This window comes from Athene cunicularia (genome assembly GCF_003259725.1).
Source record: "Athene cunicularia isolate RWA chromosome 3 unlocalized genomic scaffold, athCun1 chr3_part1, whole genome shotgun sequence".
Lineage (NCBI taxonomy): Eukaryota > Metazoa > Chordata > Aves > Strigiformes > Strigidae > Athene > Athene cunicularia.
The window spans coordinates 84,697,989-84,725,599 of record NW_020799097.1 but is presented as its reverse complement, the minus strand read 5'-3'; the positions used below and the strand labels follow the sequence as shown (position 1 = coordinate 84,725,599).

General features: G+C 36.0%; 1 protein-coding gene across 14 annotated transcripts in view; it reads left to right on the top strand.

The window, feature by feature from the left end:
• RGS7 (regulator of G protein signaling 7) overlaps window positions 1-27,611 on the top strand; it is a 258,562-nt gene that overhangs the window by 124,337 nt on the left and 106,614 nt on the right. For all 14 annotated transcript variants that reach the window (XR_003397989.1, XR_003397987.1, XR_003397988.1 and 11 more), the window contains exon 3: window positions 24,794-24,844. Coding sequence is in view for 9 of the 14 variants with exons in the window: in XM_026844729.1 (XP_026700530.1) it covers window positions 24,794-24,844 (51 nt within the window). In the remaining 5 variants the exon portion in view is untranslated. The remainder of the gene's footprint in view (window positions 1-24,793; window positions 24,845-27,611) is intronic.

Here is a 27,611-nt window from a genome sequence, read left to right as displayed (position 1 = left end):
TGGGCCTGAGTGTCTGTTTCAGCTTGGACATGTTTCTTGTAGTGATTGATCATGACACAGACTGAGAAGTCCATTTTATATGTGTATTGTATCTGCACAAATGAAATTTGTATTTGTCAAGGCTACTGGGTATTTTTGCTGGTAAGAGAAGCAAGATCTGAGTTTTAATTTCTTGGTTATTACTGCATGTTGAGAGCTAGCTATCTGAAAACCAACAAAAAAGTTATTAATTATTCTTGCCTTTTCTAGAGCTGGCAAGATATGCCATGCTACAAGAATTTGAAATACTGAAAACATTTTCCTCCTGACTTAGGACAAGAAGCTAATTTCTCAGCTTTCTATGAACCAAAACTGTCAGCTATAATTAAAAAAAAAAAAAAAAAGAAAAAAAAAAAAAGAAAAGAAATGACGAAGTAAATAATATTCCATAGAAGAATGAAAAATGGAAAGTTTGTTAGTGGAAAACATTGAAAATTATACGCTTACAACTTTTAAAATATTTTAGTTGCAACAAACATGTTTTCCAAAAAAACCCACCTCTGCTATAGAAAAAGTCCTTAAGGAAGTTCAATTATTTCCTGCCAGCTGTGCTCCTGACAAAAAGTAAGATACATTAAATTAGAAGGTCACCCACAGAGGAAGTAAAGGTAGTTCGTGCAGCTTACTGTGACTGGCAATCTATCACTATGCAAATAAATCATAGATACTAATTCAGTTTCATAAATTACCAGAACAATTTTAAATGGAAGAATAGGATCAAGAATAATTTGTTAACAGGACATAGGAGTGCTCAAATGTGTGCTGAGTGTTACACCACTGCATGCATTTGTCAGAGCCTATTGCAGGATGCTCCTGATCTTCACAATAAATGTTAGAAAATGAGTTTATTGTTTAAAAATCTGCTTTCCAGCCTTTGTGGTTGGAGGGTGAGCCTTGATGTTGCAAAACAAGCATGTAAGCTGGCAGGAGTTACTCTGTTTTGCATGATCCCAGCCCCACAGATTCAGCAGTCCCTGAGGCCAGAGGATATTGGCAGCTTTGAAGGCACAAAGCCCAGCATTCCTGCAGTGCACTTGGCCCTTTTGCTTCCCACACAGCAGCTGTCTTTTTGCCATAGGGATGGAAGGTCTCGATGGGGATGCTCGTGGTGGAAACACCCCGTTAGGGAAGATCACTGGAGTACATGCTGCTTCCTTGTGCTGCTCCATGGAAGCAGGCGTGGAGACCACAGCAGGAGATGGGCAGAGCTGTTTCAGCAGGTGCTGGGAAGTCAGAAGGTGCAGGCTGGTGAGTTTGGTGTCTGGGGAACAGAGCAGAAACCCAGAAATCTTCAGGAATCCATGTAGATAGCATAAAGAAATTACTTACAAGGTCCTCCCTTCTTGGCAGGAAGGAGAACATAGATGTTGCCAAGAGTTGGGTAGTGGAGTCACTAACTGAAAAACTGAGAGTAATTAAAAAAAAAAAAAAAAAGAAAAAAAAAGAAGAGGAATAGAAAATTAGTATTGACCTCTCCATACACACACTTTGTAGGATAATACTTTTTATTATAAGGCTGGTATTGCTTGAGTGTAGGGACAGGCAAGTAGGACCGATGGCTACTTATGGAGTGTTTCACTGTTAGAATAATGTAATGTTTATGAAGGCTTTGAGTTGTTGCTGAGACATTGGTTCCATTATATCATATGGAAAACACCAGACATGGGGTATTTGCAGCAGACAATCCAAACATCTCAGCTCTTCCTGAAAAATTTACCTTTTAAAGGATTTTGACAAACTGCTTTGAAAATATAAAAGGTGTTCTTAAAATAGCTTGTAGGTTGTGTTTTGGTTTGTGGGGTTTTGTTGTTTGTTTGTGTTTTTTTTTTTTTCAGACCAACAGAAGGGTCTCTAACCTTTTCTACTACAACAGCTATATACGTAGTTTTAATATACAAACACCAGCGAGGTATATGCATTTCAGATATTTCAGTATACCTGTTTGGATCTCAATTTAGCCATCAGTGCATACAAATATTCTTTTTTTGCATTAAATTGTCACAAATTACATGGGAGTTAGCCATTTAAAACTGCTGCATAGCTTTCTGTCAGGTTCTGAATTGTAACTGGCTTATGGAAAATAATGAGAAGGTGGTTGATGATTAGGTTGTATTTTTCTTTCTCTTCGGAATCAAGCACCAAATTACTATGTGCATGTGGGAGTATCATGGATTTCAGTGCCACATGTGCTTGATGCCAGAATTTTTGCTCTTTAAGCTTTTATAATCAGCTCTGAGATAGCTGTAATGTGGAAATACTTTATAGACCTATAGTCCTCTGTAGACTCTTTATCTTTTTGTCAAGACTATCTTCTTGTAAGTTTTGGACTTATTATGGAAGGAAAGCTTGCAGATCTTAAACAAAATATGTGTATAGTAAAATGCCCAGTTGTTGCCTAAACTGCTTTATTTGTAGAATAGAGAATATTTTATGAATAGAGAAAAGGCAATGGGCCAAACCTGCCTGTTAATGGTTTATTTATGTAAATTCCACCTTCTGCTTTTCTTCTTACCCCTTTATCCTCTCCTAATTTTTCTCATTGCTTGCATCAGTAACCATTTCAAGTTGACTTCTCTTTGCTTCCCTACTCTTCAGAGAAAAAAACTTCTTCTCTATTCACTTGTTTTCTGTGGAGTAGTATTTTTGCATTCCTACTATCTGAATTGTAGAAGTAGGTGTTTTTAAACAATTTTATCAAGTCCTTTCGTACTTACAAAGGCATCTATTCAATAGAACAAATCAAAATTCTGTCTTAATGAAAGGTGGAGGTGGAGTGACTCATCTCTTGTTTTGCCTTGGGTCAAATACAGTTTTACAGAAATATTTAGGCCTTGCATGTTACCCACATATTTTCAGACTGTTGATGTATCATCTAAAAAATTTATCATGAGTTCTAAAATGACGAGCCACAGACATAGTTACAATGGTCGGCATTTGCAGGTGGACCCCAGCTGCTCTGTTTGTGTTATGGCTTGGTTGCTCTGACTGAAGTAGATAGAAAATATGGTTGCGTTACAAAGAACATCATGTTGTTCAACCAGGATTTAGGAGGCTAATCTTGATTTTGTGTCATGCTTACAAGGAATCTTCTGGCAGCCATGATGTCCCCAAACTCTGGACCGTTTGAAGGCCAGTAATTGAGTCTGTTGTACCAGAAAATGCTTGGAAATGTGGTCATAGTAGCAATTCAATCTTTTAGGACAGTTGCTGAAACTAAGTAGTAGAATGCAGCTTGTCTCATTTTTTTTACCTAGGTCTTAAAAGTGCATTTCTAGGAAAAGAAAGGAAGGGAAAGGAAGGGAAAGGAAGGAGAAAAAGGATGGGTTAAATGTGTTCCGTAAATTAGTTTCAGCTAGCAAAACTCGCCTCTTATTCTGAGAGATGATGTGTCATGTTTAATCCAACCAGTCACTTAATTGGTTGTGGATTTAGTCTGATATAACTACACTTTTTTTGATGATGCTTAAGCCTGTTATTTCTAAACATTAATGATGGCATGTAAAATAGAAGTAAAATTTTAAAAAGCATCTGAAGAACTATACAGAAACAGCTATATTAAAATAGAATTGTATAATATGCAGAAGAAAACCTTATAGGGCAGCTGATGAGCTATGAAACACATGCAATTGTAGCAGACTAGAGGTATATCATTTTCAGATAATTATTAAAACTGAGAATTAAATGAGCATCAAATGTCTTTTGAAAATATATTTTAGTAGAGATGAGATAAATTGATAGAGTAGTAAATTTAAGCTAGCATGCTAACTGGAAAATCCCTGCTGAGAAACAGAGGACCACCTATATTTTAGAAAAGCAAAAGGGACTTGTGAGCTCTCAGTTACAGGGAAGAATTGCAACATATTCCTGAACAGAAAGCGAGCTGGGAAGATGAGAGAAAGAAAAGCATTACCAGGTGCTACTAGTTTAAAGGCTCCAAACTGCTTGAAGATACTCGCTTTTTGATCAAAGGCATTGCATTTATTTGAAAACAGTATCTGTTTGGATTATTTGGGAACAGTAATTATTAATTTAGGGATCAGAAAATAACAAAAGTATTCCACAAATAACACATATTATTTAATGTTTAATGAGTGATGACTTTTTGTGGAAGAAGCAGAATTTTGTATGGAAAGTGTGTCTTAACTTCTCAGTGATGTGAGTTTTGAAGGGCTTCAGTGCTCCAGTTAGGTTATTTGAATTATGGCTATCCAGAATGATGTTTGTGCCTAGACATTGTCTTCATTCTCTGTGGTAATCTTACTAGATTGTAAGAATGACCTCTCTTAAATTGCTTTGGAAAAGAATCCAACACATGTATACTGTTATCCATTTATGCTTGTGTTTTAAATGTAATATTCTAATTCATTTCAGCTGAAAATAAAAGTCACTACTTGATAGCTGAAAAGTTTGAAAATGGAACTTTTCTTCCAAGTTTTTTTTTTTAAAGCAGAACAGAAAGCAAAATAAATATTGAAGTGAGAGACTGAAATAGCATTTAATCCTATATATGATACATCTATTTTGAAATCAAATCATAACTTTTCTGAGAAGTGACCCCCAGTTTAAGGGATTTGTGTCAAATATTTCTGGATCCCTTACTATAAAAGATGAGATAAAAATCTATAATTCAGTGTTTGTGGAATGTTCTTCAGGCATACCTCTGGAGCCTGGCTATTCAGTTCACATCATCAGACTTAGACATCAATATTTGCTGAGGCTCTATGCTCAGTTTATTACTAGTCAAGACAAGATAGAAACTGTCTGTACTATATGTACTACAAAATGGACTTCTGATGTCCAGGTAGATGTAGTGAGAGATGGCTAAGAATAAGATGAGTAAATAAAATATCATTACATAAATGATAATTTACAATCTTCTCTACAAGACACCAGGTATAGATAATGATTTATTTTTAAAATTGAAATGTAATTTCCAGCTTAGCAAGGGAATCACAGAATTTTATTAAAAAAAAAAAAAAAAAGATAACAGAAAGAAAAAGGGAGACTTCACAGATCTCAAGCAAGAGTTCTTAAGTTTTACATTAGCTACAGCAAGCATATAAACAGGCAGAATATGCAATGTAAAGAAAAATGGAATATATTACTTGTAATATTTGCAGTAGATGTCCTCAGTCAGCTGAAACTCTTCTCAAATCAACATATCTGTCAAATAAAAAGGAAATTATAGCCCCGTGTCTCATATAATAAAGATTTGGATCAGTATTGGAAACCATGTTGGGACTCCCTTTGCTGTTATTTTGGGAAGGAAAAAGTTGTACTTGCAGACATAATTTAAAAAATAAAATATGCTTTTCATCTGTGATTAGTATTGACTTGGAAAAAAAAAGAAAAGCAGAAACAGAGAAATCCTAAATAACAACTTCTGTCTTAAATCAAAAAAATCAAAAGAACTTTTTTTTTTTTTTTTTACTGGGCTATTTCTACTATTTCTAATACTCAGTTTTTCTTCTGTGAAATGAACGCTGCAATTATAGTACTAATAGAAGGAATACATTGATTTTAAAGATTTGTATACACAAAAAAAAAAATACTTCAATACCTTTTACAAGAAGAAAAACTTTAGTGAAATCCATGCATCTTTAACTAGATTTTCTGCACTCAGAATCTAACTAAATCATTGCACTAAATATATACCTCAGCACTGATATATGAAGTATGAGTCTCAGTAGCTATTAAAAGAAAAACGTAGTTTTTATGATTATGAGTAAACAGTATGAAACTATTAATTGACTACAAATGAGACAGCACCCAGCAAGGTCAGAGAAGACCAAGAAAAAAGCCACCCATCCTTGTTATTGGGTCAGGTATTTCATGGAGCTGCCACCTACTGAAGTGTAGAGCTCGGTACCTCCAAACTACTCTCATCTAGCACTGCACTGTGTGCTCTCATATCAAAGACAGACTTCCTCTGCGGCTGTGTTAGAGGCTTTGTTAATTGTGTCTGGAATCTAATAAAATGTGGGTGCACCCACTAGGATCTGTGGTTTTGCCTTGGGTTTCCAAAGGTGTTTTCTCTTTATCTGCAAAGTTCTTCTCTCAGTTTCCAGTTGAGGGTGTTTATTAATAGTGTCAAGCCTAGCACTGAACGGCACAAATTGTCCTTTATTGACCATACGTAACTACAAAATAAGCCTTTTCTTGCAAACCACTTCTGTATAATATAGCAGACTGAGTGTATTTAGCACTTTGAGAAATGGAAAGGGTGTGGTAAGAAGTAAAGTACAAGGAAAGAGTGATCAGTATTATAAACATGCTATATTTTTCTCATGGTATTTGTATCTGGCAGATACTTAGAGCAATATACGGTTATAGCAAAACAAATAGAGAGAGTGAGCCTGAAGTTAAGCTCTGTTAATCGCTTGTGTTCTCTTTATATTCCCCCTCATCTGCTTAAGTAACACCATAAAAAGAAAAACCCAGCAAACCTGTGTAATGACAGTAACTTTTGCACAAAGCAGAATCAAATTTTTACGGATTAGGACAGTATTTGACATCAGCATATTTAAAAATGACTGTAGAAAATGAGGACTAGTGAGTACAAACCCGACGGTTCTGTTTCATCAACACAGACTCTGTTCTGAATCAAAATAAGTAAAATGTTACTACTCAAAATACTACCTTAAGAAAACAAACCCAGAAATGTACATTTTCAAAAAGAGTAATACAATTAAGCGGTAAGACACAAGAAAAGATGTGTTAGTGTGAGATAATAATATATAGCTCAAGGGCATTGTTACCTAGGAAGTGTGCTATCTTGCAATACCAAAACCTTTGGAGAGCCTTACTGGGTTTAATAAATGGCAACCTCATAGTGAAAATAATAAAGAATTAGCTACACGAGGCAGCTACAAATAGTCCTTAACTAAAGCATTTAAGATAGTACCCATTAACAATAAAGTACTAAATTTATAAGAAGAAAACGAGTAATGGGAGAGCACAATTTTAAATGAGTGCTATATAATGTGAATATGTATTCATTTGCAACACTGTTGATTAGGGCTCATAAGTGGAGCTTGGAATTAAGTCTCTTGGGTTTTCATCATTGACTTGGTCATTCTCTCTTTGTGGCACCAAGCTATCCATTTGGCCCCTCTGGTCACCCCTCCCATATCTATGAAGTGAACCATGTCTTTATCAGGGTAGTACTAGGGGAGTTAACATTGCTAAAGTTCTTTCACATATTGTTGTGTGCAAATTGTAAATAAATTATTTCCTTTAATTCTTTGCTGGACACTTCATAAATTTTATATCTTAGGAGATACACTCACTTTAAACAGTGCATCTTCTGGGACAAACTGAATATCATTGCCTGTTTCCCTTGCTGAAAGGATTTTTTGATCAGTGATAATTCTTCTGACAAATTGTGTCCCGTGGGCTAAATATAGGTAACCAGGCTTGGAGCAGGTGACTGCACCAGTCAAAACCAAGACAACAGTAAGTCCTTCAGTAGCCTATTATCCCACTTGTTTGTACATACCCACTTTTCTTTCTTTTTGCTATGCTTTCAGCACAGTCACCTAACTGGCATCTAAGACACTCCCTGCCCAATAACCCAGCAACCTGTCCCCTCTTAGTTTCCCTGCATGCAGGGAGGCAGCACAGCTACTAGATAGTTCTGGTTTTTACATACATGACTTCAGTTACAAGCATTTGTATAGGTTTCCTTATGAAGGCGGCAATTGTACCTCAAAGAGAGGAGGTATTTTTGATGAAGAGAGGGAATGTCATCATGTTTCTAATGCTTCTGGTAAAGCAAATGTATTTCATGTCAAAGTAGCCTGAATGCTGCTTCTCTACAGATAGTGAGAGTTGTGATGATGTCAATTTTAGAGCATAGCTGCTTCAGATTGCATAGATCAAGAAGCTTCTTGGGAGACATTCAGGGCATCTTCCTGAACAATATGAAGAGCTGAAGCCTTGTTTTTGTGTATATATTTCACCTGTCAGGAGTAGCAAAAGTGCAATACAGGATAAAAATGTAGAGTACTGTATAGTGAAGTGCTTTTTATGTTTGAAGTAACCTCTAGGTGGTTATGTTTTCAGTACAATTTGGCATGCATACCGATCTTAGAAAGAATAAAGAAACAGACTTTAATTTTCTTTAACAACTTTGAATCACAATTTATTTGCTGTGAGTCTCAGCATGTGTCATAGTTGAGAAGAATTTGAGACACCTTTCAGTATTTTGGTCAACCACTTCCTGAAACTGTTGATTAAAAATATTTAAAACATTTTTAGTGGCCATAGTGAAGTTACTTTGCATATTCCTATTGCAAATAAGATAGGGAATGTTTTTACAATATTCCCTTTGTTTTCACAGTCAATAAATAGAAATTACTTTTAAGCATAGCACAGAATGAAAAACATATCTGAAATTAAAGCTTAAAAGGACATGAGTCAAAACTGCCAGAATACTAAGTTCAGTCTTACTTTTATTTTCAATGAGAATATCTTTTAGAAACTAAATTCTAGAGTTCCCAAGTGTTTTCATCCCCACTGTATATAACTCAATGTCTGGAACATGATATAGTAGTTACAGGTGTTGTGATTTTTACAAATACAGTTCCAAATGGTATTTGCTCTAAAAAATTGCAAAAAGTGGTAGTTTTTCAAGGCTCACCAGTTTTCTTTACTACATGGTAGGAGGAGAGGTGACTCATCATCAATAGAGAGGCATGATGAGCTAAGCAGGCCTAACACTGTTATAGTTGTAGTGTTTATATTGCATGATAAGAATATCTTTCAATTTAGTTTAGCTTAAATGGAAGCAGCATGTTATTAAAGATATACAGTAGAATACAAATTTTGACTCATTCTGATCGAGTTAATCATTGACAAGGTAACACCTTAAGAGAAAATGGCAGATGAGATTGCCCTTTCTTCTCTTTTTATCTTGTCTCTTATGTCTAAAACTGTCAATTGACTTTCCCTGAGTGCTCAGTGTAGCAAATCCTATGGCACTGCCCTCTGGTCTTGTCAAAGAGATGAGACTATCATAGCATAATGAAGCACATCCATCTTAGTTCTGTTCAAGTCTTCTACATCTGCTTACTTTAGAAGAATTATCCATTAAGAGTCTTTCTGACACTACGTGGCAAATCAGTTTTCTGCTGGGAAATGTTTTCACAGCCGCACTGTTTCATGAGATTTTTTTTGATGTTGTCGTTATCTGGAAGTACTGAAATACTGCATTTTGGTTTTATTGGTTTATTATTATACTTCTCTTAGAAGCTGTCTTATGAGTCAGAAAGATGAAGATGAGACATTATATTTGTTTAATACTAAAAAAAGGCCTTGCTCCTGTTGAATTAAACATTTTGATAGCATTAAAGGAAAATATTTTGGAATTTTTCAGTTTGTGCACAGGTTTGATGTTTAGTGTTGGGGCTCCACTCCACAACACAGTGAAGATTGAGAGCTTTGGAATTTGCTGCAAGGTAGAAACTCTGGTGTCTTGTGAGTTCTGTTGTGATTTGTGAAGCATCCTTTTGAGGATGCACTTCTGTCCAGGGAAGCTCAGAGCATACCAGGGAAGCTCAGAGCATACCAGGGAAGTCAGGAGCTGTATTGAGCAACCACAGAATATGATCAACACAGAGAATCTTCATTATCCATTTAAATTGTCACATCAAAAATGCTCATTGTAGGGCCTGTAACAGAGGGACTCGCTGTTCCAGTGTGTTTGAATAGCAATTAGTATAAGATGCTTCCATACAAAAATTACTGAATGATCTCTGCAACACCAAACTGCAGAGTAGCTTCTGCCTCTGCCAGATCTTCTGCTTTCCCCAGTACGTTTGGCTTGGTGATCATCATCTTTACTATGATTAGAGTACAGCAAATTTAGGCAGCACTAAAGGATTACATGTATGTATTTGCTTTATATGTAGCAAGAGTTACTTGTGGGTGCTTCATCTTAAGAACCTGTGCTTAGAGCTGTAATTTTCCTCTATTTTCTCAGTGCACACGTGTTCTTCTTTGATAAAGAAGTTGTCTATCTTTGTTAGCTCACTTGCTAAGCAGAAGAAAACATTAACTAGCAAGTACCTCTCTCATAAGGGAAGCTAAATGGCAATTTAAAACATGCAATAAGGAAAAATTACTGAAATTTAAAGATGTATTGACAATGATGGTATCTTGTTGCTTTCTTTCCTTGAGTGGCAGTTATTTCTAGAACTGTAACTTGGGAGGGAGGCCTCGTTACTGTTATTAAGAAATATGGAAATCAGTTTTAAAGTTGAATCTATAGATCTTTTTAATATACTCACCTAAATTAATAAACAATCACTTTCTATTAGATAAATCAGTAACATATAAATACATTCTAACAGCAATTACTTAAACCCATGGAATGTCTGTGTTCCAGAAATAGCAATGGTCAAAGACACACTCTTTGCAAAATCAATAAATGATGAGAGCTAGTGAATTTGAGATGAAAAAAGTCTTCTGACTCTTCCTGGCTCGTTTGAATTGCTGCTGTGTTTGTGTGCTGCATGACAAATAGACTGTCATCTCTCGTTTGAGCAGCATGTTTTACTAGCTGTTAATGTAGCCAGCAAAAAAGATCCTACTCCCCTGAGATCCTTCTCTCCTGTGAGTGTATGGAAGGAATGCTGGACCTTGAACTACCGTATTTTCCAGTGCCGTACAGCAAGGGAAGCTACACTGTGTGAGCAGGGTCAGGCAGGCTAAGGGGTGGATCCACTGCTAGAGGCTGGCAAGCTCACAGGATGCACAAAGCAGACAAGTAGAAACATTTTCTAGTCCAAAAACTTTATAGAAGAGGATTCATACCGCTGAAAATTGTTGCTGTGAATGCTATGCCATCCACAGCAGTGTGCTCCGCTGAGCCTGTGGAAAGGATCAACAATGCCAGTTTGGCAGAGGTAGAGGCAGCAACATGGCAGGTATGAGGAAACAAAGGAGGTCATGCATAAGCGGGAGCCTGTATTCCCCATCCGTTGGACATTATTTGTTGAAAACAATGCCATAGCAGGCATTTATTTGTCTACTGGTATTTGACAGGAGCTCATTTCTATGCAGGGTCGAATAGAACTAACATAACAGAAAGGAGGACTAAAACAGCCTAGGGTATACTTAGTTTCCAAGTATAGATCTGCCTCTTGCAAAGTGAAGCAGAAATTGGAAGGGGATAATCTACTTAAATCTTCCCTCCTAGGTGACCTATATCCATCCTCTTTTGCATCAAGAAGAACTCTTACCAGTCATATTACCACTACTCCCTTTCCCCTGTACTTTGAAAAGGAGAGTGGCTGTGTTCCCAGGCTATCAAGCTGTGGGAAGTGATCTGCCTACTGCCATCATCAGGCTATTTGCTAGTCCAAGCACAAGTACCCTTTGCTGCTTGGCATCAATTTCTTATCTGTCAAAAGGGTACCAGGAGAATTGTATAATTGCTGTTTCCAGATTGAACAGGGTTTAATTATTTAATGGAAAAATGCTTAAATTTTTTAAATTTGGGGGGGTGTTGATTCTTTTATTTTTTTGCTGCAGTAGAGGGCTGCTAGATTTAGTTTTTTAATCTATTGATTAGTTCATTTTGGCTCTTTTCAGGATATAAAAATTTAGCAAGAACAATTTGGTGCCTACTTCTGCTTGCCCCCTCCCTCCAAACCTTGGGACCATATTGTATTTAGATGACACAGCTCCTTAGCTGACTGAGAAATCTTTATTCTCTCCAGGGCCTCAACACAGGAGTTGTGTCTGCTTTCATCTTCCACTAGTAAACAGCAAGCCTGGTACTGGATACCTATTTGCTTTATACTTCTTTATTGATTCTGCCTTTATTTTCCCCAAAGAAGGTATACCATCCATTCCTGAGTCTGCAATTGATGGTTAAGGAAGAAACAATGGCCATTAGCAGTTTTATGTAAAATATATACAGGCCTTGAAATATTACATGGAGAGGCCAAAATACAAATAAATTGCTGTGTACAGAGGCTGGGAAGAAGAGGGGCAGAGCTGGTTTGGATAGGTACAGCAATGGTTGTGTATACATGTTACCTTAATGAGGGTTTTTTTACATCTTGCTACTATTTATTCTTACTCTGACAATGTAAACAGCAAAGACACGCAACAGGTGCTAAAAGTAGTATTCACGTCACTGAATACTCCTAGGCAACAGTATGAACTTAATTTTTCTCTGCATCTTGTGAAAAAGGAAAAAAAAAAATTCTACAGCCTCATTCTCACAAAGAGCTTCTGTACTCACAAGTCTTAAGTTATAAAAGATACATCCTGTGTTCACAGTAAGATACCATCCATTCTCAGCTGTTTAATCCAGATGAAATAAAACATTGAAATGTACAGTGAAATAACATGAAGAATAAATCCAGACTCCAGGACACATAGTATTATTTATTACACTAATACCTACAGGTTGATCTTTTCAAAACGCTTCTCTGTTCTCTAGCCCCCAAATGCACAGCACAGTATGGGGAACTATTATGTTTAATGTAGAGATAAATACAAGCCCTGTGATGTACCAAAGGTTGCATCACAGGCTAGTGGCCCAGCATTTTTCAGAATAATGTCTTTTTTGTTATTATTCTACCTGAGAACGGATGGCTGAAAATTATTCTCTCCTGCTTTCTCCCATAAACTTTCAAGTGCTTCCCATGAGCCAGTGGATTAGTGTATCAAACAGTAGCTCCAGGCATAATCCATGTGAGGGTAGGGATGGGAGAAGACAGGAGGTTTTTGCAGAGGTCGCTATTTGTCCAGGCTCCAAGAGTCATTCTTGAAATGAAGACATTAGTGGTGGCTCTATGGTCATTGCCAGAAGCTGATACTGATGGAAAGCAAATGCTTTGTTTCTAAGATGCATTTGACTAATATGGTACCAAGTTACTTGTAAAAGCAGAAAGGCTGCTTTTTAATTCCTATAAAAAGGTCCTAGAGAAAAAGCCAACACTAGCTACAGGGCTGCAATTAGTATCTCACAAATGCTCATGTGAATGTCCCTGGGGAGACAGACCAGCAAAGGAGTGAACCTGGTAAACTAAATTGTAGAGGCATTTATCTTCTCTAAGTTTTACTTCTCGGTTTGCTAAGTTTACTGTGATTGGTAGAAGCATAATTTATATTATGGCTCTCATATCCACTCACATATATGAGCATATACTGCACTTCAATTGGCAATATTAGACAGAAATACAGTACTTGTGGATGGTATGACTAATTTTATTTTAAACCCAAGAACTGTTGATTGCATATTGAAATGGTAGTTCATGTCTATTTAAATTTTTGATAAATCTCTATCAATGGATAAATCATATTAGAGAATTTCAGTTGTCAGCAGAACTCTCATTTCAATGAATCTTTGGGAACTATCCTCAAGAGCTAATAGATTTTGCCTTTACGGTGACAAAGTGCTGGAGGTACATATGTAAAGAACTACCATGAGAAGAATCATGAGATTTTTATTTCTTTGAGAACAGACCCAGTCATACCTGCTTCAGACAGACATGTAGCATGATTACTGACATTTACAATAAATTAATTCATAATCTCTGAATAGCAATGAAAGACTGCAAATAAAAAATATGTTGAACTTGGTGGAAGTACTGAGTTGGAGCAAAGATCAGTTTTGTTTCTAATACAGTTCATTCCATGCTGTATGATGAGGTTTTTATTATGCGAAGCAATTGAGTATAATAAAGTCTTGAAACAATCCCATATTTTGGTAAAAGATGAATGGGATTAGATTTTCAGTCAGACTAATTCTCCAGGGTATAGGTACTTACAATTTGAATAACTTCATTTCTTTTCCTTTTTGAAAATGGAGCCCTGCAGCAGATCTTTGAAGTGTAAACTCTGAGACATAGCAGTATTAAAATAATCATGGATCTGGAGGAAATAGCACAAAAACATCCAGCACAGCTTAATCAAAAATAGAAATTCATTTGAACTTTTTGTGGTCTATTGAATATTAAAATATTTCATATTTCAAATAGAAAAAAAAAAAAAAAGAAGCCTTGAGCGAAGTTCTGATCATAGTCAGATATTTCTGGTGTAACATTTGAATATTAGGATTAAGGATTAAAGTTTTTATTCAGCTTCAGCAAACTTTCTTGTATCATATTTTGTATTTATTGCTATTAGCTGGAAAATAGCTGATCTGTGCTGGAGGCTGTGGAACAGTGGGACCTATGTGTTAAAAAATAAAAGCTCTAAAAACCCCAGATGGCTAATTTGGCCAAGAAGAGTATTTTTATTCTGCAATTACTGGGCATTTTGTCATGAAATTTGAGTTTCGGGTCTTTCTGTTATAGCCTGTGGCCCCACACTGGGTGGTATCTCTGAAGATAAGTATTTTCTGCAACTTCCATGTTGTAGAATTTCTTTCATTGACATGAGGTTTCCCATTGGAGATGTTTCTGAAGCTATGAAAATGACTGGCTAATGAGTAAATTCTTGGGGAACTTCTGAGTTCTTTATATCCAATCCTGCAACTTTTATCAGGAGTTTGTGCAGAGCATCATGTTATACTGTTGTACTTAGCATCACTAAATCTTTCTGAAGCATGTGTTTTAGACAAAATAACCAAATTAAATAGCTTGGGTTATACAGGAAATCTGTGATGATCAAAAGGGGTTTTTTGGACATCAGTTTTCAGAGTCTTAAATAAAAAGAACAGTAAGAGCATGAGTCACTGAAAGAGTGTTTTGAAATAGCAATAGTGGAAAAGCCCATTTTCAAACCAGCTGTATGAATTAACTATTATTGCGTAGGAATGCTTTGTGAGGAAGGAAGCATGTTGACATTATCACTGGACACATGTCAAAACTAAGTCACTTTGTCTCCACTGACTTTCTTCCTAGAGTCAAATTCACAAATCATATATCATTTATATATTTACTCCTGTTAGCCCTGAATTAGGACTTCAGGATTTTCCTCTGTGAAAATCCTCCGTGTATGTGAAGTGCCTAGCAAAAATTACATTGCTGCCTCACTTCTTTCTGTTGCCATCTGTGTGTGGGTGTCTTTGGGGGGCAGTATGGCAAAATTAGAAGAACCATTTCAGAAGGAAAATATCTTATTTCTTAGAGATATTGAAGTGGAAATATGAAAAAAAAATAGATAATTGCTTGAAGCAATAGCACAGTGAAGACTTTCACAAAGCATTTTTGTTGAACTTGGAGGCTGTTTGTTTTTACACACTATTTTCAAACTGCTGATGTAAAAAAATAAGAAAGTAAAACTATTTATTGTGGCAGAGATAATCTCAGGCAGCTTTTACTGTGTTGCAAAGATTATCAAAGTGCAACTTCTAGATGCTTACTCATAAGTGTATGAGAGAAAGAACACATTTGACTAATAGTGATAAGCAATTTTGTAAAACCTAAGAGGGCAGAAGCTGCAGTATGTGATGACAATGCTATGGAAAGTTAATAAGGTTGCTTTGGATATTGCCACTGCTACTTTGATGAATATTTTTTTTCTAGCTTGGCATTCTTTTCAAGATGTTGTAATTGTGAAATCTGCAAAAACACTGTAATATCTCCAGCTAGATACAATGTGTATTTGTATGTGTTCTTAAAAAAAAATATATCAAAATTTAAATAATCTGGTTTTATATTTTAAGCGGGTATAAAGTAAGCTAATTGAGATTTATGCAAATAATAAATGAGATGACTTTACATTTTATGCGTGGATACCCACTATAGTTAACAAGGGGTATAAAATTATTTACACTGCTTGCTCCTGTCTACAAACACTGCATGAAATAATGTTGTCTGTTCCCCTCTGGCTTCACTCCAACACCATTTCTGCTTGGCAGCCCTTTAGCTCTGGGGTCTCACCTGTCCATGTTCCCCTGGAATACTTAGCATATAGTCTCAGTATAGTCCTAGCACAAGCTTATTATTTTTATTCTCCAAAGGAGAAAAGCCATTCAAATGACCTAGGAAGTGACTTTGTTTAGAAATTTCAGCTGCTGCTGAATTACTTGACAAAAGCTCCATTTCAGTAATTGCGTACAAATACATAGGATAAACCAAAAAAAACCCCTGTGCTTTGGTGATGCTTTACACTGAGGAGCCCTCCATCATGAAACTAACAAATTATTCTTCTGTTAATCTGAAACTTGCTTGCTCATTAAGAAAGAAGACTTATGTGATCAGTGAAATTATATGGTGTTTCCTCAGCAGTGAACTCCAAAAAATTGTGCTTATCAATCTACCAGTTTTCGATACTAAGTTGTCAGCAGGATACAGTGAAACATCTAGTGGACTTAAAAAGAAAGCAAGATGAACTGGTTATGGTAAGTAGCAAAATTGTCCCTCAAAAATGTGTTGGTTTTCCTGCAGTAATCTTGGATGAATTTTCGGAGTGAGAGTTCAAGACAGGCAACAGTGATGTTATTGTTGCCGTTTTACATGTTATTTTAGGAACTGGATGACAAACTTGGGACAGGAGTCATGTATCTATTTCTTTCTTGGCCTCTCTCAAGGGAGGCTTCTGTTGTGTTCATACACTGCTGTGTGCTGCACCAGGATGCTTTGCCAATGCTGTTCTGCTTTCCATATACCAGCCTTCACTGCAATAGGGAAGGGACTCCAAGTGCTCAACTCTCCACACAGGTGTCCTACAGGGTAGCAAATAATTTATTTTCTCCCGTTATCTCCAAAACTATTTAACACAAAAGTATTACAGCTTCAGCAAAAGGAATTAAAAGGAGCCCTGACCAGAATGCCTAAAGACTGAGGTGGAGACACTTGGGTTCAAATGCCTGAAACCGCCTGAGCAGAAATTTGGACAAAGTTGACGCATGCTTTAGAGAATATAATCAGCAGGCAGTAGAGACTGTTCTCTTCCACATAGAGTTTCTCATTTTTTGGATAAAGAAGTTACATCATCACTTAAAGAGACAGAAGAAATTATTCTTTAGGCTGGTGGCGAGGCACTCGCCTACAAGGTGGAGCATCAATATTGCAGAACAGCTTAATTGCCTATTGATTTACACACTAGTGTTGGGAAGAGCAAGGATACAGTTATGCTTGGTGTTTGGAGTGTTCCTGCTCTCCACTGGGAGGTGAATCCAAAACTATTTGGAGGATGGAATTTAGTTCAAGAGTTCCCAAAGGTAATGAGGGAAGGAGAGGACAACAAACTGCTGAATTCTTGTCTAATTCCCTCTAAATAGTACCCAAACATGTTTGCATGTGTTTGAAGGGTGAATAGAGGAATTGATTGAAAGGAGAAGAAGGATAGATCATAATTATGAAGAAAACCAAAAGTCACTTAATTTACTTACCTTCTAATATTCTTTTATCATTATTTAAGATTTCTGAGGAACAGGAAATCAAGTAGGTCACACTGATAAGCCTCCTGAGCACCTTGCTCATCTCAGATTTTAGAAGTTTTGCATACAGTATCTAAAAATGAAGTGTGGTTTTTTTTTCCTATTTGGAGATGAAGATTTCTCATAAATGTAATTTCTTCAGGGCAACTTTATGGTATTCAGAATTCTACTTATATTTCCTGGGGGTTTTTTCTCCCCACAAATGCTTTTTACATAGAAGTTGTAAGATTTTCTTGTCAGGGGAATGTACAAAATAGTATTTTCTTTACCCATGTTACTTCAACACTGATATTTTATTATAGTCAAACATGATCACATGGCTTAACATCATCTTGAAGAAAAGCATAAAAATTCCTTTACAATAGAAAGGCTGAGCTGGGTTTTCATACCACTTATTTTTTCTGAACAGCATCACTCTTGTCTTGCAAATGTTTAGCATGAAGCAATGTTCTTCAGCAAGATGCTAAACTCTAGTGCTTATTATGACAGCCTTTGAATTACAGGGGTCCCATCTGTGGTTACTGGTATATTGCCAATTATACACAGCTAGTGTCATCTGTAAAACAGTCACTTGTGGCTGTTGAGAGATCTAAGTAGAGGATGTCTTTTGAGAATCTTTAGAGATAAATGTTGCTGGAATGAAGTAGCAGTTCCTTTTGCTGTAGAAGATGGGCCTGTGTGGATTGGCACTTTTAGAATAAAGAATGGGCACAGATACAGAGACATGATTAATTACTTTTTTTATGAACCAGATTTTGGTTCTGAAACTTGGTTATGAGACAGGCTGTGACTGCAGAATTTAAATTACTTGAATATATTGGTCAGCACTGTTGAGTGATTTCATGTAGGTATGGAAGTGGAAGAGATTTTTCACGCCCTGTATTAGTTCTTTACAGTATGAAAGTAGATGATTTTTCCTCTCCAAAGCAGAGATTCAGTAAACTAGCAATATCAAGAAAAACATATTGTTCTTCACAGGGTTACGCTAGCCAGAAGTAAGGATCCTTTGTACCCTTTTAGGCTTCAGTACTTTTGAGGATTGCTTACAGCACAGAATGAAAGGGTCCAACTCAAAAGCAGTAGGATGATTCATTTGAGGGGTTTATTCTGCAAATTCTTGTGTCCATCTTCACTTGAAAAAAACACAATTGTATTGCTGCTTATATTGTTTTAAAACTGGAAAACTGTATTTACTTTTCTGCTTGAGTAATGTCATTAAAATATGTCATATTCTCTGTACCATTAGCATTATTCAGATGAGTTTTCTGCAACTGGGTGCAAGCTTCCTTGAGGTATTGAGGGGGCTCAAGCACATGTGTGGTCCACCTCCATTTATAAGTCAAAAGAGTAAATTTATGCATTTATTTTCATCAATATTTTTAAAAAGCAAGTGACAGAAATAAGTGTGTGAAAGTTGAGATGCAAATTTCCTTAATCAAACTACACTTTAATCAATGATGTATTTCTTTTAAAAGTCAACCCATTTAAATAGTAGAGGTCAGTAGGTTAAATAGGTAAATGCAATCAGCATTCAAATTATCACAGTTTCAGATCTATTTCCATTCATGATAAATTATACAGGGTTAGGTCTATAAATTTGTCTTATATTAATCCAAAAGAATAAAGAAGAGAAAACTGTTAAATAAAAATATAAGGTGGAAAGCACTGAAATTAGTATGAAATAAATCCAAATGTATTTATACAGCTTGTGTCATTTCCCTTATCTCCCCTTTTTATCATCTAAATATTTGTTATCAGCTCATTTCTGACACCAAAAAGTGAGCAATCAAAGCACAGAAAATACATTTTTTGTTAGACTGAAATCCAGTGCAGCTTAGAACTGACTAGCGCCATAAATTATGGGGGAGTAAGTCCTTGTTCCTTCCAGCACTACTGCAGTCCCAGCCTCAGAGGGGATTCCCCACACCCTACTATCTTTCACTCTGTGCACAACACTATCAAGTATTACAGGCATTCTCTTTGCTCATCTGGAGCAGACATAGGAGAAAAATAATCCGAGTAATCCAATATGGATTCAAATAAGTTTTTCCATAAGTATGCCAAAACATAATATAGGCATTGCTTTTCTTCCCTCTGCCCTTCTGCCCTGAAATACATGGTACTTGATTTCTTTCAGATGTATGCATGCAGAATTCATACATAAACTGTGCTTCTCCGAGAAAGAAAAGACACAGTAAAATATTCATTCTGATATAAGAGATATGACAACATATGCTATGGTTTGTGACCGTGAAAACTTCAGGGAGTATGTGGATCATCTTGTCCCGTTCACCAGTGAAAGCCTTTTCTCACAGAGTCCAACTCTCTGTTAGAAAGCATTTTTTGTGAGAAAACAGCTAGTTCTGAGAACCTGATAGGCCACCGGCCTGTACAGTCTCCCTGCTTATCTGATCCAGTTTCAGTGTTTCCAATACCTGAGTCAGTGGTGAGAGATGAAATTCGACATTACATTTTTTTCAGACACTAATGGCCAAGGATTTTGAAGCATGTATCAGTAACTAAACATAATTTCCTGATGTATTACCATGAAGTAGTGTGACAAGCAATGGTGTGAAAGATGGAAGCTGAAACGGCACAATTCCCTTCTCTCCCAATGGAAAAAAACAAACAAACAAAAAAACCACCCCAACAACCAAAACAATGGAAATGCAATGCTTTTTCCTTAATAGTTTAGTAACAGTCGTCTTGTCTCAGATTTAGAAACTGGTACTGTCTAGAGTAATGTTTATTAAGTTTTCCCTACTGTGTGTTGCCTTACATAAAATTCTTCAGGTTCTCAAGACAGGGTGGTGGTGCGTTGCTGAAGGTGGCCCAGCTGACCAAGAGGCTCGCTTGAGGGAGGTCCCAGATGATCTGCTGTTGCCTTTCAGCAAACAAGCACCCACCTAACAGGCCCAGCTTTCTGGCTTTTGCAGCACAGTACCAACATTGTTATGGTTAGGTCACTCTTGAGAGTTCAGATGGCAAAAGTCTTGATGAAGATAGAGTAAGAGTTTGCTGGATGGTCAACAGCCAAACCCTCTCTCTTGGTATCAGTAATGCAGGGGAGCATCCTGTGTTCCTGCCTCTCTTCATCATCTGTAAATACTCTGAGGTCTACAAGTAAAAAAAAAAGATAATATATTTTAGTTACAAAACCAATAAATTAGCAGTAAAAGAATGAGTTCTTGCAAGGTTGAACCTCTCTCCTTATGAAATAAGAAATCATTGAGTTAAGTTTCTCAGTGGTCTCATGTTTTGTGATTCTGATTTATGAAATATTCTTTCTTGCAACTTGCATCGTCTTCAGCTAAATATGCTTTTGAATTCTTAAAAAGATAGAGCATTTTGAATTTTGATTTTCTTTGGCAGAACTACTATCATATCTTTTTGTTGTCATATCAAGGCTTACAGGGATCATTGCCGTTATGCATAGCAAAAAATGGATCTGTCATTCCCATGAAATTTTCTGTAGGTCAGAATCAATACCTTTTTGAAATGCACTCTGTAAAGTTTAAAATGAGGAGTTTGTTGTTGAAAGCTAACCTTAGCACTGCCCTAGCCTTTAAGACTTTGACTTGGAAATTAGCATTGCAGGGTCCAGAGAGCACACTTTCTCAAAAATATTTTCTTAAAATGCTGTGACAGCTTCAACAACTGCTATTTCTGGAGCATTTAATTTAAAATTAATCACTCGTGGAGTTTTCAGCAAGTACATTTTACAAAGAATATGCTTCAGTCTGTATATGAATATAGAAATATTTTTGCCTCTTTCTTGAAAGAAGTTGAAGGTCTCTCATATTTTTGGTCTTGAGTAAGATCTTGCGAATTTTATTACCATTATCTGGATAGATGCTGGCATTTAAGGAATCTCACTCTTGACTCTCAAGCTCTAGGTCTAAAAGAAACCTTTTCTTGAGTATTTTCTGCTTATGCTGGCCTTGTCCAGTTTTATTTGCTATTGAAATCGGCATGACAATTTAGGGTTCTTCTGAGATTTCAAAATTCAGTGGGCGATTTAACTTCAGTGTTCTACACCTTACAGATCTAACAGCAAGCTTGCCTTTTAGCTGCCTTCTGGAAGTGAGGCAGGGAGACTTGGAGAACTTTGCTTGAGAGCCTACTTTGAAAACCTTACTGGGGCTTTGTTATCACACATTACCAGTGAATGGCACATTAAACAGTATATAAAAACTGAGTATCTTTCTGATACAGCAAATATTTTCTGTTTTGGATTGCTGAAGTTTTCCTTTTCAGCAGGGTCCAAATGCCAAGGTAGTGGCTTCCATAAAATTAGTATCATCTGACTAGTTTGTCTTTTTTATAGATTGCTGGTGGTCAGATAGATTCAAATTTGAAGGTTGAAGATGTTTTATCCTATAAGTATAGCTCTTGTTTACAAATAATGAAATCTGTAATATTTTTCATTTTAATTATCAGATCATAATTCCTATAGATGTGAAGTGTGGTGTATGAAAAATGACATGAATTTTACTGGTCACCAGATTTTCAAAGCTAGGACTCAAAGGAAATACTGTTTTCCTGTAAAGAATTAACCTGTTTTGCTGCCTTGTTCTTTTCCTGAGATAAGAAATTATAGTAATGGTTTTGCTTTTAGAAACACATTTGCATAAATAATAAACCTTAGAAAAGGGCACAGGAATGATTTAATGAAAACATTTTTTTGATTAGACATTAAAAGTAGCAGCTAAAGAAACACACAGCAAGTTATGCAAAACAATACCTTTAGTATTCTTTTTAGGACTAGAGCTGGCCACAAGATCTCCCAAAAGGATATGAACTGATAAATTTCTCACTTGTGATATGACAGATTACTTGCAATTTTGTGTCACCTGGATAGCCTTCACACTAGAAGGGGAGCGTTCATGTTAATATTTATTCATCTGGGCTTTTGTCATTGAAGTAATGCAGCTGAAATCATCGGAGTGTTCGAATGTGATAGCTGATTTAAACTGCTCTTCAGGCTTTTGGGTGCTAGGGGAATGGCTTCAATGTAAAGTGTGAATAGAACAGTAATGATCTTTCAGAATCAGATGATGCAATTGTCAAGAAATCCCATTTCCCACTATTATTTATAATAAGCCAGCAGAGAGTGTAACATATGGAGGTGAAATTTCTGATGTGTAGACTACGTATGCAAGTGTGATGACAGGAACCGAGGCCTGAGGAATACGGTGTGTCACTGTAGGAAAGTTTTCAAAAGAGGTGAACAGAAAAGACGTATTTGAAGGTGAGATAAAAAGAATAGAAAATTTCTTCCCATGTGGTACCTGAGAGATCTGAAACAAACCAAAGAATCAGTATTTTAAAATGTCATGTTTTTCTTATAATTACTTTTTTCTCTGACTTTTGAAGATTTATGAAAATATTTAGGGCTGACTAACTTCTCTAGTCAGCTGACAAAAATATAGCTAGTCTTGGACTGTGTCATTTAAGTCTATGAATTTTCACATTATACTAAGCTAAAATTCTTCCTTCAGTGTCAGGCTTATTAAGTTCATATCTATAAATAAAGGACAGAGACTGTATTTATAAAAATGCATAAAATTAGAATATTTTGAGGTAGGAATATCTAAGTGAAACATTTTGTACTCATCCAACTTGCAAAGGTAAATTGCTTCATTTAAGGAATAATTTTGTGTAAACGCTATGAGAAATGGTGCCACCTGAGTTTAATATCTATTAAAATTTAGACATGTAACATAGTAATGAAAATCTGTGCTTTGGACTTGATTGTAGTATTTCCACAGTTTTCGTTGCTATGTACTGAATTTAATAATGCATGCACACATGAAAAGTTATGATATAATCAACTAGGCTTTGTAAAATACATGGTAAAGGTATTCACCAAGTGTAATAAAATGAAAGTTATGAAATTATATTATCGAAAATTAAGAAAGTAAGGAGAAATAAATCTTTCTTCTCTGAAATGCTTCTTCAAAATATCATATTTGTTGCCTTAAGAAGATCAAGGGAAATTATGCACTATGGGAAGGAAGAAATCTGAATCTAGAGTGTGACAGGGGAAATATCCTCCAGATTCTAATGTTATATATTATTTTCCATTCATGAGATTTTATTGTTTTGATTTGGTTTATATCTGTGTAGATTGTGTTCTTTATCTTTTTTAAATTTAAGGTTTATAAAATAATTATGTTATCTGCTGAGAAATGGATGAACAACTGAAATATTGGTTCTATAAGGAAGTATTATGTGACATCTCTCTATTATGTTGCTTGTCTGAACTGCAGGCCTGATGCAACTGTCATGAAACATGAAGAACACACACATAACTTCCTCTCAGTGTTTCAGGACATTTTCCCCTTAAGCTAATTTGGTTACTTAAATCATCAATGTGTTTGTCTTTTTGTCTGCAGAACTGCTTCTTAATTTATTTTATAATTCATGCTCACGATGGGTGAAATCCAACTGTAGCTTTCAGTCCGAAACACGAGTGACTTCAGCTTGTGACTTGGCACATAGAGTGTAAAGCGTGATAGGAAGAGTGCATGGAGGAGCAGAGGAGGTTAGGAGTAAGGAGGTGGGTTGGAGGGATACTCAGTTCAGAAGACAGCAGGGAATCTGATATTGGAAATGTTAAGAGGCAAGCAATAACATGGCACCTTAAAATAAGGACAAGAAGTTAAATACTAAGAAATGGATGGGCAGTAAATGAAAGGATACAGAAGAAGAGAGACTGAAGTGGTAAGGAAAGAGCTTTAGTGCCAGGGGAAAAATTGATTCTGTCAAGAGCTTAGCCATGAGACAGAGTTTGAAACACTGGTAGTTCGTGTTTAGGTAACTGAATATGCTTTTACTGGTAGCCAGTGGAATGGGCTGAAAGTCACTACAGCAGAAGCGATAGTTAAAGATAATAAAATCAGAAGGCAAAGTTGAACACAAACTGCACTCCTAAATGGAGCTCAGAATGCCAGGTATTAGTCCCAAGGAGGTTTTTAAGCCTCCAGCATGGCCTGCAGCATATACTCTATAGATTGCATAATCACAATGTGTGTTGCATTTACATTTTCTAGGTTTCATTTGCAAACTAATTTGGAAGGTGAGGAAACTTAATACTAACTAAATAAAGTGTTTATTTTTCTATGTAAATTTTGCAGTAATGTAATTTTTGAAATGCAAGCTATTCTCATACCCTTAATGCACTTTTATTACATTTTATGAGTCTTGCCCTAAGCAAAGGATTGGTATGTTTTTTTACTAAAAGGAAACTAAAAAAAAAAAAGAATGGTCTAATTTTTTCTAGACAAACTGAGCAAAAATAATAGATCTCTTTTACACAGTAGAACAATATTAATTGGCCTAGGGAACTGAAGAATAGGAAAAGAAAATTTACTAATTTAAAAATGCCTGCTGTTTTGTTTCTAGGTTCAGATATTGTTCAATGGTTAACGAAGAACTTGTCTATAGAAGACCCAGGTAATTTCTCTTTTTTTCATGTCTGAAAATTCTAGTTTGTCTTTTGAAAAGATTGAATCTGACTTTATCTTCTGTTGCAGTGGGTGTGGCCAGACAGCATTTGACCAGTATAATTTCAATAGCAAAACAAACAGAATCAAATATTAGAAAACTTTGCTAAGAATCTGAGGATTTTGGTTGATGATGGCCAATGATGAAAATGATAGCTGCTTTAATTAGTAGAAAATGAGTTTAAGTTCTACTCCATGAGGAATTTACTCAGTGTCTTTCTAAATAGTTAAACACATGCTGTTTTCTTAACAGAATTTTTCAATATATAAAAAATAAATGGAATTAATGAAATATGCTCTTGTACTGTTATTAAGAGCTGCATTTCTGTTCTTAAGTTTGGCCCCTTTTATAGCATCTTAAATGGAAAGTGAGCTATATATAAAATCAGTGTGGTAAGAACAGTTCACTGCTCAGTCAGCTGGGTTGGAACGTGGAAGTAAGCTCTGGTTCCAAGCTCTGCCACAGGTTTCTTGTGCAGCCAACAGCAAATGCAGTTTGGTGTGTATCTGATATTTATTTCCCTGATTTACAGGAATCTTGTTACATGATCTGAAATTTTCCAGAAAGGAATGATTTCTAGTAGAAAATGCTGAATGACAAAAATATTCTGTGGAAGTTCCTATTATCTTTTGGTTAGGGGAGAGATAGTCTGCCTTCTTTAAAGCATGATCAAAAATACTTATTTTTCCTCTTCCTATTTCAGACTTTTGGAAATGGAATTCATGTTTTATTTCAGTGCTGTTTTATTTGGGGTTTTTAATTTTAAAATGTGGTTTTCTGTCATATTAGAAATTAAAATATGATCGTTGTGGAATTCCAGCAAAAAAGTAAAATCACTGTGTCTAAAATTGTGACTTGAATAATGAAGAACTATTGCAAATACATAATTTGATATTTGGAAGTAGCCAGTTCAGAATTTATTGATGGGTTACATGAAAAAGATTGCTAATTGCTTCCAGTTTTATGTAACTTCCCAGAGTATCATATGTTTGCTTCCTGAAGATAGAGTTGAGCGTAGCAAGAGACCTATGTGTGATATTGTATTTCTCAGTTGTCAGCTACAAAACACTCACCTATCTATATTTATCAGAGTTTGAAGGATCGCCATTCTGTATTTATTTGATATGGAAGCTTAACCGTTATTTGTCAAATCAGAACTGCAATACTGGATAGGCTGTTATTCCAATTATCTGGTTGTTGTGAAATTTGGAATAGAAGAAACCTTAAACTAAATGGAAAACATGGTTCCTTATGTTGATATTCAATAAAATTAAACAAACACTCAAACTACTAACATATGTAACCAGTACCGCAGTAATTTAATTTAAGATGGGTTTTATCCTCTCAGTTTGCATGGGTGGAAAAAACTATCCACAATGACAAAAATGTCTTGTGCATGTCGGTCTTAGTCCAAAGTCAGCTCTCTGGAGATGGTTGGATGAAAATCTTCAGGAAGCAAATCACCCTAAATGCTGCCTTTGGGTAGTACTCAGAATTGCCAGATAGTAGTGAACCTGACAGATGGTGAGCAAGAACTATTCATATGACAAAACTTTTGAAAATATTTGGGTCTGTAAAATCTTCTAAGTGTATGAATTTTTGTTCCAGTTCTAGACAAGGCAATCTAGGATTTCCCGTGGAAAAGCCCTAAATTTCTGTGAACAGTTGTCACCTTAATTTGGATTTCCAGTATCTTCTGTCCACTTTGCACCAGTGTGCCAGGGTTTTACTATGACTGTCTTTTAAAACTCCCCCACAGGGTCCTGTTACAAAGCTCTTGTAAAGATATGCAGTTTTGTGATGCAGAAATAATAATGCCTGTGTTTGCACTGAAAGTTACCATCTCCCTCTAATTCTGATATCAGCAACATACCTGTTAGAGCAACATAAAGCAGACCTTGCTTCACATATTTTAAGACTATTTGCACACCTCATCTACCAGTGCTGTGAACTACTTGTGCAAGCAAGGCATGCAGATTGTGATTTTAGGGGTAAGTAGACAGTTAAGTTCACAGAATCATACAACAGCCCAGATTAGAATGGACCTCAAAAGATCATCTGCTCCAACCTTTCATGCTAAAGTCTAGATGAAATTATCTAGCACCCTGTCCAGTTGCATCTTGAAAACCTCCAGTGATGGGGACTCTACCATGTCCCTGGGGAGATTGTTCCAGTGATTGTTCTCACTGTAAAAATTTTTTCTTCTATCGATATTAAACCTCTCCCTCTGCAACTTATCCCCTTTGCCCCTTGTACTCTCCATGTGGCTCCTTCTAAAGAGACCCTCTGTCCTCTCTGCTTTCACCACCCTTTAAGAACTGGAAAACTGTGATGAGATCCCCCTTGAGCCTTCTGTTCTCCAAGGTGAAAACACCTAACTCCATTGGTCAACTCGTTCTTTAGTAAAACAAAGAACTAGTAAGAAGGGAATGGCACTACCATACATTTTCAAACAAAAAATAAAATCACATTTTGTAGGGCAATTTTTTTCCTTTGTTTTGCATAGGGAATACAACTCCAAAACCATTTAAATGGGAATGAAGAAGGCTGCTTTATGGATGGTGGGAAAACAAAAGGCAGGAGAAGGTCTGCCAGCAACATTTGCTTTCACTATGTTAATAAGTATAAAGCCATTATCTGGGAAGAGCAATTCGAAGTAAAATATAGTTACAAATATAAATTGCCAGTCAAAAAACCCTTCACTTTTTTCATAAAT